Source organism: Pygocentrus nattereri, chromosome 24 (genome assembly GCF_015220715.1).
Source record: "Pygocentrus nattereri isolate fPygNat1 chromosome 24, fPygNat1.pri, whole genome shotgun sequence".
In the NCBI taxonomy this organism is placed as follows: domain Eukaryota; kingdom Metazoa; phylum Chordata; class Actinopteri; order Characiformes; family Serrasalmidae; genus Pygocentrus; species Pygocentrus nattereri.
Window position 1 is genome coordinate 31,107,956 of NC_051234.1, and position 15,405 is coordinate 31,123,360.

A 15,405-nucleotide genomic window follows, 5' to 3' on the forward strand; every position below is an offset into this window, starting at 1 on the left:
ATGATACATTAATTAGCAGCCGTGTGCTTATGACTGCACAGATCACCTTTTGAACCAGTAGTTATGAGGACAACTGGGTTGTCTGGCAGGACGTATATAACCGGTGTATGTCCAGGCTTGATTCCCTCACATACCAACGCTGATGGTGTAAAAAAAGCTGTTACAAAATGCATTTTTCTATGTGTTTCTCCAGAGCTTAAGTATCTCCAGACCAAATAAGCTTGTATATCTCCATATAACGTTTAATAAATAATGTTTATTGTTTTTTACAAGTGATATTTTCACCACTTATTGTTGCAGAATGATTATTTTAGCTTGTCGTGTTGAGAGTCAAAGTCATTGCCTCATTAGAGAAAAAAAATGGGTAGCATTTACAGAAAACGGCACAGTGATAAAGACAGAAATATAATATCACAATACTTCAAGAAGTTTTCACAATGCACAATATCCCAGAATAGTTCTTTTTTTCAGACATTTGATCAACTGGAACACAGAACCAGTAGTGCTACATTAAAAAGTACTTTCAAAATAGAGACACACTCATCAGCCACTTTATTAGGTACACCTTGCTAGTAACAGGTTGGACCCCTTTTTCCCTTCAGAACTGCTTTAATTCTTCATGGCAGACTTTCAACAAGGTGTTGGAAACGTTCCTCAGAGATTCTGGTTGGTTATTTGAGTTCCTGTTGTCTTTCTATCATCTGGAACCAGTCTGCCCATTCTCCTCTGACCTCTCACATCAACAAGGCATTTTCGTCCACACGACTGACCGCTCACTGGATGTTTCCTCTTTTTCGGACCGTTCTCTGTGAACCCTAGAGATGGTTGTGTGTGAAAATCCCAGTAGATCAGCAGTTTCTGAAATACTCAGACCAGCCCGTCTGGCACCAACAACCACGCCACGTTCAAAGTCCCTTAAATCCCCTTTCTTCCCCGTTCTGATGCTCGGTCTGCACTTCAGCAAGTCGTCTTGACCACCTCTACATGCCTAAATGCAGTGAGTTGCAGCCGTGTGATTGGCTGATTAGCTATCTGTGTTAACAAACAGCTGAACAGGTTTATTAGGTGTACCTAATAAAGTGACTGGTGAGTGTATATTCAGTGTTTGGTTTACTGTGTTGCACTAATTCCAATTAAACAGACTAATTTTGCTCTCTTTATGATAAAACAGGCAGTTGGTCAGTGTCTACAAGTACTGATGATATACAAGATAGATAGAGAGGTAGATAGATGGATAGAGAGGTAGATAGATGGATAGATACTTTATTGATCCCAAAGGAAATTTAGCAGCCAGTATCAGACACACAACAGTGTACAGTATCAGTATTAAGGGTGTAAACAATGTAACAGGAAGAATAAATATAAAGATCCTGTCTACAGGCAGATATACAACAGAAAAAATACTACAATCTCTAATAAGATCAATAACTTGAGATGAGGGACGCAGTGCAGTAATGACTGGACAAGGAGGCGCAGGTAACGGGATATAGTGGCCACTGAATGAATAAGTATGTGCAGCTATTGCTACCAATATAAAGTGTCCAGTGTCCAGATGTGCAAGGTGCACTAAAGGTATGCAGAAAGTGCAATATGTGCAGCATGCTGTCCAGATGGATAAAGAACATAAGATTAAGACCTATGATGATTCGTGATTTAACATGAGATTCAGAGTCGGTCCTCATCTCATCTCTCCTCTCCCCTCTTCTCTCTTGTCTGCTGGTCCCCCTGGGAAGAGTTGAAGAGCCTGATGGCTCTGAGGACAAAGGATCTCCTGACTCTGTGGGTTGAGCAGCTCTGTGACAGCAACCTGCCACTGAACATGCTCCTCCTGTCCACGATGATGGTGTGTAGTGGTTGGCCATCATCCTCCATAATGGAGAGCAGTTTGTGTAACGTCCTTGACCACTGACCCCGCTCGCCTGACCGGCTTGTCCAGGCGCTTCTCGTCTCTTTTATGCTTCGTCCTATACAAGATATCTTCAGAAAAGCATATTGTATTGTGACGCTATCACAATGATGACATATATTATCATATTGCCCAGCCCTCACAAGGATGCACATAGCGATATTGTGCAGAATGTAAAGCTTCACATTTTCTCAAATTTTCCATTCTGACTGACTGAATTAGCTTTTGCAATACAGAAGGGAAAGACTGGCTGTTACTAGCACACAAACATCTCTTCTTTTTGCAGTGACGCTGTTCAGGTGGAGATCATTGAGCCCACTGGACCAAGTGATGCTCTCCCGTTGGATGTCCACATACTAGTGGAGGGAGAGCCAGAGCGCTGGCCGAACGAGGAGATTGAGAGTGAGAGAGAAGGACCGACCAACGCTGTCCAGGTAGAAAAAGAAGATACTGAAAGCTACGAGGTCCAGAAGGGAGAGATCATTGTGAGCAGTAGCCATGCTGTGGAGGTCGCGCTGATACCTCTGAGTGAAAGCATCGCAGAGGAGAAGCAGCAAGAGGAGTAAGTGCCTGTTCTTCGTTCAAGTTGAGTAGCTTGACACAGTAGAGGAAGTGGTGTTTTTCAGATCCTAATGACAGTTAGACGCACAGATGCACCATAATGTGTCGGTCTGAAGGTGGTGATTCAGGTACATAGATTTCAAAATGTTTTACTCGACTGCAGTAATATAATATTTGGCCAAAATAAAAGTTTTTAAAGGTAAAAATGAAAACTAAAAGGCTTCTACTTGTGTGGCTTGATATCTACTTTTTCCAGTGGACAGGTCATCGTGATCTACCCTTAAAGAAACAGAAGGGCTGGCCTCATCCATTCATAAACGCTTTAACCCCTTTAACTCTGCGGAACCGCCAGTGGTTCCAAAAACACACTTCGGCAAATTCTTTACTTCTTTCTTTGCTTCATAACTTTGAAATAAATAAATAATGTTGTGCCTGATCGGTGTATATTGTACTGTATGCGCAGCACTATTGTGTCAATAGTTCATGTTTTAATAGTTTCATTTTTTTAGTCTGTTTTTTAAATAATTCTGAATTGTACCACGATAATTGAATCAAATCGAAGGTGGATATTTCGTGATGCACTGGATCATTTTCTAGAGAACTGAAAATGAATCGTCAGGCTGGAGACTCGTAGTTCCTAGTATTCCGGCCTTGTTTGTAAGGACTGTGTTTGTGCTTCTCTTTCTCTCTCTCTCTCTAAAGTGAAGACCTCTACCGGGGAGCTGAAGAGATCCAAAAAGAGCCAGCCAAAGAAAAGCAGTCGCAGCCTCTGCTGGAGCTCACAAGTATTAACCTTTCTTTTGTTTACATCATGTTGTGCCTCCTTTAAAGCAGAAAGCTGGACGGCGCCCTTGGATTCTTCATTTATTGCAATTACAATTTAGATGCTTTAATATCCTGATTTTGTCTTTTAAAATCTGCTAACTGTGGCCTGATATAAAAATATTGGCATCGATACAAATATAAATTTTAGGCAGATTTGATGTCCAGTAATATCAGTCGATGTCAATTTCTAGGTTTTAAAAATAAAATTAAGCAATATTTTGAAGTTTTATATATAATAACTGCGTACCAAAGCCTAGGCTGCAGCCGAGGTAGGGCGGGTCATCGGTAGGACTGTCCTATGAAGACTCCTCCTTAGTGGCCTATTGGTCACACAAATAGATCATGTCCTAACGAGGCTGCGTGGTGACGTTTTAAAAAAAATTTTTTTTTATACTTGTTACGAAGAAAACGACTAGAATGCACTAAAATGACATTAAACTAAGATGAAACGGTGGTTATTGTCTTTTTTAACAGATAAAATTCTCACATTTGTGGGTGTCTTTGATCTCATGTTCTCCATCGTGCCTGTTTTTCTTTCTTTTTCTCATCTCTCTGTTTGGAGTCTCTGAAAAACCTCCGTTTGGAGGGCCATGAAGCCCAAACACTTCACTAAAATCAGGACACCCCACCCCTAGATGTCAAAACACAAAGCAGAGGGGTAGGGCTAAGTGGCAGGGGGGAGGGGTGGTTGGATAGTGTAGTGGGTAACACCCCTGCCTTCTACACTGTAGACTGGGGTTCAGTGCCCCGCCTGGGTAACCACCCTACACTACACCAATAAGAGTCCTTGGGCAAGACTCCTAACACCACCTTCACCTCCCTGTGTAAAATGTTCTAATTGTAAGTCTCTGGATAAGAGCGTCAGCCAAAATGCCCTGTTTGGTTTGTTTTTGGTTTGGAGGGGTGAATTCTGTACGGCAGAAAGTCTTGCATAATATAAACATGAAACAATTAATCCATAACCATATAACATAATAATAAAACTGGTAAATAAGAGCAAACAAGTGTAAATTTACAGTACAGTGTCTGTTCTAAAGCTCCAATGTTATTCCAATGTTGATAAATCTGTAGAATCTTAATATTGGGTGATTTTATAAGTTCACTCATAATCTTGGGGTTTTTAAGGGGCAGTCGTGGGCTGCAGGTTAGGGATCCAGCCCTGTGACCGGAATGTTGCTGGTTCGATTCCCTCGGCTGACAGTCCATGACTGAAGTGTCCTTGAGCAAGACACCTGACCCCCAACTGCTCCCTGGGCGCCGTGGACCGCTCCGGGCAAGTGTGCTCACTGCCCCCTAGTGTGTGTGTATTCACTAGTGTGTATGTGGTGTCTCACTTCACGGATGGGTTAAATGCGGAGATTAAAAAAAGGATAGAGTTAGATTATATTAGGTTATATTATGATTGCACCTGAAGTATCTTGCAGTGTATAGCCCTGTTGTATATTAGAGGCGTCAAGAGTGGCGTCTTATTGAAGCAGTGGACGCTTCAGTGGTTAAAGAGCGGTGCAGTGACATTAACTTGTGTTATTTGCTTTGTCTCAGTCCCCGGAGTGGAGACATGCAGTTTAGCAGCTGCTGTTGACATACTGGCCTACAGTGAGAGGGAGTGGAAGGGAAACACAGCCAAGAGCACACTCATCAGAAAGGTAAGTGAGGGTTTTAAAGGGGAATTTCAGGAAGGAAAGCGGGAAGCCTGTTAAGTCAGAGCGATTACAGAAAGGATGAATCAGCTGTCCGTTACCATGAGTTCAGCAGTAATCGTAAGAAATAAGCTTTTTAACAGAGGTACTGCATTTTCACCAATGTACTGTATATCGCCGCTGCCGGAAGAAGACTTTATATCTCCAGTTTTTCAGTTTCTGACATTGATTGAAAGGACCTGTTGCCCTCTACATTGTGTGTAAACATCACGATGAACGGACCAAAAGAAACGGCCCAAAATGACTTGGAAAGAATTCTGGTTCCATTGACTTACATTAAAAGTAAAGTAGGTTTTTTCCTTCTCCTGTAAAGTTGCCGTTTTGGAGATACGAGGTTTTGTTCTGACAGCAGCGATACATTTGTTTTCATCAGCATACGCTATACAGCAGAAGTTTGGGGCCATCTAGCTTGTCAGAAAGTTTTTGAATGCAAAGACGTTTAGATCTTGCTGTTTTTCTTTGCAGAACTGAAGATAGAAAGAACGGCTGATAAAATGCCTTGGAAATGATCTGATGCCCCACTGATTTTGTTTCCTTGTGACTGTCAGCACAGGTCCAAAGGTTTCAGCTGTTTAAACCTCCTTTGGAAGAAAAAAGACTACAAGATTGTTATTTAACCCTCTTTTGCACGATGTTGCCTCAGAGCAACAGGCCCATTGTCCCCACTTTACAGTAATGTTATACACGAGTTTGAGTAAGTCAATGAAAAGCATGTGGGAACATTTAACCCTCTTTTTTAAACATTCAGTGTTTTTTTTTTTCGTTAAATTTGCAGAGATATGTTTGTTGTCTAGAAGCAACATTGTGAGACAGTGGAGTGGATTCAGCCAGTAACAAGTCTTACCACATTCAGAGAACACAGCTCTGTCATTTTTCCCATTGTCGCACAATGTTGCCTCAAGGCAACATACCCCTTCTCCAACATACTCCTTTTTTAATTTGATAATTAGGTAACAGAAAATGGCCTAAGGAACATTTTATGCAGGAAAAGTGGATTGAATACACACACACACACACACACTCTCGAAGCTGCTTCTCCCTCAGGGCCGTGGGGTGGTGCTGGAGTCTATCCCAGCGGTCATTGGGCGGAAGGCAGGATACACGCCAGACAGGCCGCCAGTCCATCGCAGGGCGAATTGAATACATATATTTTTAAATTGCTCTCATAATGCATGCAGTAGTGGGTTAAGCTAAACATGGTCTTCATACCAAGGATGGTACTTTGAGCATGATGCTGATATATGATACAGAGTATACCTAAAATATCAAAAAATAGCTGTTTGATGTTAAAACCTTTGCAGGTGTTTACGAATGAATTTTAAGTATTACTCAAACGTTTGACAGGCAGTGCATGTAATATAGAAGACAGACCAGTTATGTGAACCGCTGGGAGTCTCGTTTGTTTGGCTTACTCATGAGTATTACACGCTCCATATAATTCACTGAAACGCAATCGAGCAGCAGCCTTTGGCTGAGAAAGATCTGCTCTCAGCTCAGTCTGTCTGCCGCACCATCATATTAAATCTCAATATGTCAACCACAGTACATCATAAAGCATGTTACGCCACCCGTTTATGAGACGCACAGCTGAGTTTTACAATGTGCTGCGTTTCATTTGATTTTGTTTACATATCACATAAACCCATCAGTCGGTTCCTCATGGAACTGAGCTTTCATGCAAACCAGATGATACAATGGCACCGTTCACCGCCAGGATGCGTAGGCAGAAGGCAGAGTCGAAGCACTGGGATAAAGGTCAGAGACAAGGAAGCTCAGCGTTTGGCTTATGATAATAGCTGTCATCTTGTAGGACCGGAATTTCAAGTCATCCTCCTATAAAGCCCTGAAAAAAACTGAACTACCAAAGCACGTCCCGCTGACAGATGCTAAGTCATAGATCCCACTGTGACGGTGCACTGGAGGCTGAGGCGTTCAGTGCCGGGTCAGCAAAAGGCCGGAAAGCTATCAGTGAGCATTTCATACCCAACCAGAATGTGCTATGCTTCACTATGTGGCCAAAGGTATGTGGACACCTGACCATCACACCTGTATGAGGCTGTTGGATTTAAGTAATGCTTTAACAGCCTCAACTCTTCTCGGAAGGCTTTCCGCAAAAAATGATCTGCGTGTTTGTGGGAACATCACCCTTTACTGGAGCTAAGGAGCCCAAACCCTGAAAAACAGGCCCAGCTCATTATCCCTCCTCCTCCAAACTTTACTGTTGGCACAGTGCATTGCAGAAGGTGTTCTTCTGGTCGCCACCAAACCCAGATTCATCAGTCAAACTGCCAGATAGAGAAATGTGATTCATCACTCTAGAGAATGTGTTTCTACTGCTCCAGAGTCCAGTGGCGGCACTTTACACCACTCCTGGCATTGCACATAGTGATCTTAGGCCTTTGTGCAGCTGCTTGGTCATAGACGCCCAATCCTTATAGCTCGCAATGAAGAGTTCTTGCTGATGTTGCTGCTGGAGGCGGTCTGAAACTTCATAACTAGTGTTGCAACAGAGGCCAGATGACTTGGCCTACCACTTCACCGAGGAGCTGCTGTTGCTCCTGGACTTCCAAGTGACTTCCAAAGCAGCAACGCTTACAGTGACCTCAGGGCAGAAATTTGACGAACTTGCTTGCTGGAAAGATGCCATGCCTATGGCGGTCTCGCATTGCAAGTCACAGAGCTCTTAGCTCTTTAACAGGACTGCTTGATTTTCTGCAGTTGTTGCAATGAATGGGATGAAATAGTTGAATTAGAAGAGTTGTTCACACGTCGCCGTTTGAAGAAAACCATGTATCTACATTTTGGGTGATCTTATTTTTCTACATCATTTCAACACACCAGCTGTCCTTTACATTGTCTGAAAATGTTGTGATGAATGGACCAATAGAAATGCTCTAAAATTACTTCGAATAAAGTGTCTCTATATTAACTTGCATTAAAAGGTAAGAGTGTTTTTGCCCTCTTCTGAAAAATTACTTGTTTTCCTTTGGACAGCGTCGATACGCCTGACCATAAATGTTCTCTAACTAGGCTTTGGGCTGGTTTCCCACATGGGGATTATGCCTAGTCCTAGACTATACTGGATGGTGAATGCTTTGAAATAATACAGTCCAGGGCTAGGCTTTTCTCTGGCCCTTTTAGTTGCCTGATTGTAACCTTAATCTTAAACAACAAGCTCATATTTTGCGAGGGAAGACGTTCCGTAATGGGCTACAGCAAGGCTTATCTGTTTTGCAAGCTCAGCCATGGGAAGAATGTGCTGCCTTACGGGAAAAATATGCTGCCTTGCGCCGCCTTAGACTGATGTTTTGTTGCCGTGCTCTGAAGACAGACAGCATGTTATCGCTTGTATGGCACATGGAGTGCAAGAATAAAGAGAAACAGATTAGAAATAATTTTCTTATGCCAACAAGCGAAGAACAAGTTTTATGACTTAAAATCATCTTAACAGTCGGCTGTTCCGGGTATTATTGTTATTTGGCCCGACCCATCAATATTCCTTTGCTTTCTGCCAGTAGCAGCTAATACTCCTGTGTTTGAATGTTCTCAGGGCTATTCAGAGATGTCCTGCAGTTTTAGCAGCCTGCGGAGGGTAAGAGGGGACAACTACTGCGCCTTGAGGGCAGCTCTGTATCAGGTGCTGGCCACCACCACACAGACGCCAGCCTGGCTTCTGGAAGAGGACTTCACAGCGGTGAGCGCTCACAGATGCATTCCACACTGATTATGGTGTTAGGAATCTCACAGCTGAGATACTAAACAATGGATGACATTGTTCTGCTAAGGTTAGCCAACTCGTTGCAAGTGGATGAAACAATCAAGGTCCAAAAAGAGAAGAAACGCTCCCTGAAGCAGAGTATCTGATTCAGATGTCTAATAAAAAACACTGCTTAGTGATTAGAAACAGCCATGTGGATCAAGGACAGACAACATGTTGTTCTTACAAGAACTAGTAACCTTCTTAGTCTTGACGCTGCCATTGGTTTGAAATCGGCTTCTCTAATTTCATTGGTGCTTTCAGTGATGGTCTCTGCTTACTTGTTGAATTCTCATAAACATGTTAAACTCCCAAACTGATTGGACAGCTGCAGCCACCTAGTACTAACCGCTGATTGGTCGATTTCTTAAGTTGCCAGTGAAACTTGAATCTCAGGAGCACCTGATTGGTGGATGGACGTTCCCTTCGGAGTGTAGGAAAGTAGGAGAAAAGGAGGTGGCAGTGGAAAAACTGAGGCACTATCTGGAGCTCCTGCAGAAAAGGGTAAATACCAGTGAATTCCTTTCATTTCTTTAGATACCATTTTTATTAGTGTACATGACACAAAGGCTTAATATGCATTTTAGCTGAGTCAGCAAATTTCTAATTCAGTAGTTATTTACTTGGATTCACCAAAACTGTTTCAGCACCCATCAGAGTGTCTTCAGTATTTTCGTTAAAATTTGAAGGGGGAAAAAAGTTGTTACAATACACATTGGCTACGTTCACACAGCAGGTAAAAATGGCCCAAATCAGATTTTCTTAAATGTTTTTGTTTGTGATCTGTTCGTGACATCAGTCTGAACAGATCAGCTCCCAAACTGATCCACATGCGCAATAAACGGTGTTGCATGTTGCTTCTTGTGGCTCGTCCAGAGGTAAACAATCACGACTGCCAACGAACGCCAGAACGCCATCATGAGGCTTCACTGACTGCTAACAGCTGGGCTCATCACCCAGAATGTGTTTGAGCTGTAAAAAGGGCGCGGTCCCTTCTTCGGTTCGTGTCCTCGGATTCTTTAAACTTCGCTTTCAGACTTTTAAACTGTTCTTCGACGCTGCAGCCTCGTTCTCCGGCGGCCGCGTTCGGACATTTCTTTCAAAATCTCTTCGAATGCAGAGCGGTTGCGATAAGTCTCTTCTGTTTTTTTGTGCAGAAACATCACCCCAAATGTTTGAGTCTCAGCAGTTTAAAATTTTGATGAATGTCGAGCTGGATTGACGTAAAAGTCGCATGACTCTCAATTCGGCTGTTCGGACTGAGTCGCATTGCCGCAGATCGGATACGTGTCGGATTCAGTACCACATATGAAAGCGTCTCAAATCGTAATTGAAAATGTCAGATTTGTGTGCTTTTTGCTGCTCACACTGACACGCACACACACACACACCTTACATTTACGGCATTTTGGCCGACACTCGTATCCAGAGCGGCTTACAGTTTGATCTTTTTACACAGGAAGGCGAAGGTGGTGTTAGGAGTCTTGCCCAAGGACTCTTATTGGTGTAGTGTAGGGTGTTTACCCAGGCGGGGCACTGAACCCCAGTCTACAGCGTAGTAGGTGAAGGTAGTGTTAGGAGTCTTGCCCAAGGACTCTTATTGGTTTAGTGTAGGGTGCTGACCCAGGTGGGGGATTGAACCCCAGTCTACATCGTACCCACTACACTAACCAACCACAACCTCTGTGTCACAAATGAAGCAAAAGGGGCCACTTTTTACAGGGTGTATGAACATTTAGTAATCTTGGAGGCCAGATCTGACTGTGTAATAGGAATACACATTTGGGGAAAACTAAGAGGCATTTTGGGCTAAATGTGGGTGGAAACATAGATTTATTAGGATGGGAACAAAGTGAAGTTTCTAAACTAAGCCAACGTTTCTTTAAGGCAGGGCTCCAAGTACGGGGCGATAGTGAGCTCCTCAGCATTATCCTACAGACAACAGGCCTGTGAAAAGGACACCGGTTGTCCGCAGCAAACAATAATGCTGTTAAAATACATGAATACATGTATTCACCACTGAGAACTGGTATAAATTTGTCCACAGCTGGTCCAGCCTTGGTAAACTTTTACTATGTCGTGCTGGCAAACAAGCCAAGGCATTTGTTGAGTTATTGTCTGCAAAATTAGTTCCATTGAATCGACGAAACTAAATCAGAGCACCAAAAGTTGAACAGGTTGTCTTGAGATGTGTATTCTTGTTGGGAGATCACATCTGGCCCTGCAGGACTACATATTTAGCGTATATAATACAAAATATTGCTCCAATCGAGATGTCTTCAAAATAATTCTCAATATTAGGCTTATTTTTTTTAACATTTCTCAACGAAGATTGACTAAATTAAAGTTTACAGAATTGTCTTCTTTTCACATTTCACTTCTTTTTACATTTAGGCTGAGTATGCATTTACACAATAATAAATCCATGAGTGGGGCATTAAGCCAGATAAATGCTTTATACAGATAAACACTCTTCAGTTATGCATCATACTGTCGTTTATCTCATAACTATATGTGTGTCTGGTTGTGTTTATTCCCAGTGGCAGGCAGCGGCTGAGACAGATAGCCTAGAGGAGAAGCAGCGACTGTGTGAGCGTGTGTTTCAGGGTAGAGAGGAAGAGTATGGTCTTCTGGAGGTGCTGAAGTTCCTCATGCTGGCCAGGGCAGTGGAGCTGCATGGCAAAATGCAGGCGGGAGAAGAAGTGCCTGTGTTCTGTTGGCTACTGTTCGCCCGGGACACGTCAGAAAATCCCAAAACACTCCTCAGCAATCATCTGAGCCAGGTCGGCTTCAGCGGAGGGCTAGAGCAGGTAGAGACCACGCTTTGTAAAATACTAATATACTCTATTTACTCCAGCAGTATACAGTGGTTTATGCTTTATGCAGCAACAAGGTACAACAAAGGTGTTGCTTACAGATATAATTTAATATTTTATAAAGAGCCTAAACTTTATGGACAAAAGTAATTTTGCCTCAAAGCTTCAAATACGGTTTTTAGCTAAGCAGCGTATTTTTTCTCCATTTTTAAAGGTAACAATTTGTTATACAGTGAAAAGAACCACTTTAGCAAGTCTGAGAGCTCATATGAACTTGTTAGCAATGCGCAAAATGCATACGTTTAAAAGTTTTATCTCAAACATACATGCTTATGATGTTCTGGACACTGTATAACATACTGTATCCCTCGTCCTCTGAATTACAGGCCGATTGACCTCCTCAGTGGGGGTGTGATCATTTTAGTCCGGATACTCTGAGGCTGGGACTACACTACAGGATGTTTTACCTGATTTAGACCATGATTTGCCCCTTGCGATACATTTTCACAATCTGACTGACCGTGACTGACCGCGTGATTCTTTTGCCTTCCGATCGAACTCTGAAGTGATCAGAGACCCTCAGATATTATCAGACATGTTTGATATTTATGACTTAGAGTGTTCTCGAGTCCTGCAGTGTGAGAAGATCAGAGGTGTATTTAATTAGTGATTCAAACAGCAGCCAATCAGAGAGCTGGAAGAGACGCTCCTGAACAGCGGAGCGGAGACAGAAGAGCTGCGTGGAAAACACTGGCAGATAAGAGCCGATATCATGTTTATAGTGTTGATCCAGATCAGGTCAGTGTCTTTACAGCTTCAGCTCGGCTGCCAGGCTGTAGTGAAATATTTCTCCAGCTCTCACTGAATCAGCGCTTCTCACACTTTCATCCCCAGCTTGCGCCTAAAAGCCCAAACAGGTCCAGTAAGTTTAGCTCGGCGGGAGTCGTGTGATCTGAGGAGATCTGGGAGTTTTGAGTTTTTATTCGTAGCCCAAACTCATTGTGTGTTATTCTCTCTCTCTGCTCTGTCGTCTCGTCTGAGCGCCTCACGACAAAAAGACGAGGAGTTCTGTGACAAACTGATGTTACGTTTGTGATGTTCTCCGTTTTAGAAATCTATTAAGATGTGTAGTGAACGCCCAGCCTGAATTATTTTCCAGGCAGCTCCTATATATCCTTAATAAACTCTTCCCAAATCCCATAACAGTGGACAGTTTGGAAGAGGCTCTTTACCATTTACTTGGTCTGGGGTTCACCATCCTCTCTACACTGTGAAAGCATTAGCAGGAGGAGAAAGTGAGATCGGGAAAGTGAGATCCTGCACGCTGAGTAAACAGTGGCGGACACAATTCATGTGCTTGAGCTAAAGTCGAGACCCCCAAGGTAAAATATCCCTCCAGTAAAAGTAGAAGTTCCTCCCTTTAGACCTCCACTTGAGTAAAAGTACTAAAGTATTTCCCTTCAAATGTACTTAAGTATAAAGTAAAAGTACTAAAAGAGTAATTCTGGCTCTGATGTCCTGTTATCATTTTTATAACAAGAGTTTTCCTTTAAAAAAAAACAAACATAAACCAGCCCAAACTCATTTACTATAAAATGAAATGGTGTTTGTAGAAATTCAGAAAAAAGCCGCGTCAGTCTCGACTGCATATGTGGACATATTTCTATATTGAGCTCTATTTACACAAAGTTAGGTTAGTTCATCATTTATGTTGAACAGACTCTCCCAAAGTTTTACGCTGCTGCGCTGACGTTGAACCGCGTGCTGCACTGGGTCGGTATGACCAACAGGTCAAAACCAGCTCTAAATATTCTAAACATAAACAGCCCTGATTGGTGTTCTTGTTGCCTGTAAATAATCTGTTAAATAGAAGAATAACATCCGTGTAAGCGCCTGTATCCGATTACATTCCCTATCGGAAAGTTTCAGTCAGTCCTGCATGTGCGTCGCGTCACAGTGAGAGTTTATACCGTTCAACACGGCGGAGCAGAAACTGGTCTGCAGAGGAGACGAAGTTCATGCTCTGATCTTTAAAAGACGGCGGTGGGACGGACGTCCAGCTTATGTGTCTCAGAGCACGACGTCTTCCTCTCGGCCTTCTTTAATAAGGACGTGTGAAGGACGTTTTCCTGAGTCTGACGTCATTTTAAAGTAATTGCACTGCTCACTGCTGCTCATCTCACTCTGACAGGACTTGCGTGATGCTGGTTGTCATGGTAACGTTTACACTAAGCGATACTGATTTCTTGTAGTGAGCATGTAAACAGATTTTCCATCAGACTGTTGAGTAGAGTGAGCATAAACACCTCAGTCTTAATCTATAATCGCAATGTATTTCATCAGATTGGCAAAAATCTTTGCATGTAAACACAGCCAGTGACTACATTCGGGGTAAGTTTGGCCCAACACTCGCTTTAAGTGCCACCACAACCACTACTTCTTCAATATGTACATATACCTCCTGTCCTGTAGGTGGAGATGTTTCTGCTGGGTTACGCCTTACAGCACACCATTCAGACCTTCCGCCTCTACAAGATGGACACAGAGGAGTTTGTGACGCACTACCCCGATGACCACAAACAGGACTGGCCCTGTGTGTGCATCGTCACAGAGGACGATCGACATTACAATGTCCCCATCAGGAAACGAGCACAACACCAGCTTCACCACAACCTCTCAGCGCTTTGGCCTCATAGCAGCTGATCGGCCTTAAAATTGACTTCTGGAAGGTGATCAGAGGAACGAACTCGTCTATACGTTCCAACTGACTCCGTGTATTACTGGTTTATATCTGATTAATGACGAATAGTTTACAGGTAACCGTTTTTATGTGTTCAGAGCATGCGGCAAAAAGCTAACAGTACTCGTTAGAAGTATCGCCTACTGTGCAGTGCAGTGATTTTCAGCACAGGAGCCTCATTTAGAGACATTGCTTAGATTTTGTATTGAATATGAGTTTACAATCACTTGCCAAAGCTTAAGTTTGCACTGTTTACTCACATGTACTAATTTAAAACCGAACTGGTCTTGAAACTGTGCCGACATGAACATCCTTAGCGACTTTAGTACAGTTTAACTTTGTGTCTCGCTCCAGAGGAAGTTTATTCAGCCTCGAAGTGTAGCAGCGCCCTGAAAGAGTAGCTGACTGATTTATTAAGGGTTTTGTTCCTGGTAAATGTCAACATGTGACATTTTAGCACAAAGGCTGCGCAGTGTATGTTATGCCTGGCCCACATTAGAGGGTTTTTCAGTCCTAAGCTTTGTTGAAATTGAGCGACCGTATACAGACCAACAGATTACATGGATTTTTTTTTGTCCTTAGTCATCGTTCAGTCATCCTTCAGTCACGAAAGCCCCCACGCGACAAGATTTGCCCAGAACAAAGCACCACATTCTTTCAGGATATTCTCGCAAACCGAGCATCAAAAACAACCCCGTCGCTCAGAATCTGAGATCTTGCCAAATCCCTCGTGAACAAACATGCAAACATGATTGTAGATCAAGACGGATAAAGGAATGTAAACAGACGCAGACACACACACAGATGAGCCAAATCATTATGGCCTCATATGCTGTTCTCTGAAGAGCGCCACCATAACAGCTCTGACATGGTGTTCGGGTGAAAATCAGGTTTTCTCAGCAAATCTGATTATTTTGATTTTTGTCAGATGTGAGTGGTCATAATGTTTTAGCTCATTGTGGTGTGTGTGTGTGGTCACTGTCCAATGAAAAACATGTATCTCCTAATTTTTTCTGTGATTTATTTATTTATATATTGGGGCAGTCGTGGGCTGGAGGTTAGGGATCCAGCCTCGTGACCGGAAGGTCGCTGGTTCGATC

The 15,405-nt window shown here is 42.8% G+C and overlaps 1 protein-coding gene across 3 annotated transcripts in view; it reads left to right on the forward strand.

Moving 5' to 3' along the window:
- The window catches only part of LOC108434239 (titin homolog), a 30,700-nt gene extending 15,714 nt beyond the window's left edge, over window positions 1-14,986 (forward strand). For all 3 annotated transcript variants that reach the window (XM_037534091.1, XM_017709236.2, XM_017709237.2), the window contains exons 5-11: window positions 2,193-2,468; window positions 3,170-3,252; window positions 4,835-4,938; window positions 8,543-8,686; window positions 9,122-9,253; window positions 11,290-11,559; window positions 14,038-14,986. In XM_037534091.1, the coding sequence (XP_037389988.1) occupies window positions 2,193-2,468; window positions 3,170-3,252; window positions 4,835-4,938; window positions 8,543-8,686; window positions 9,122-9,253; window positions 11,290-11,559; window positions 14,038-14,268 (1,240 nt within the window). In that variant the 3' untranslated portion in view covers window positions 14,269-14,986. The remainder of the gene's footprint in view (window positions 1-2,192; window positions 2,469-3,169; window positions 3,253-4,834; window positions 4,939-8,542; window positions 8,687-9,121; window positions 9,254-11,289; window positions 11,560-14,037) is intronic.
- Window positions 14,987-15,405: the final 419 nt, after the last annotated feature.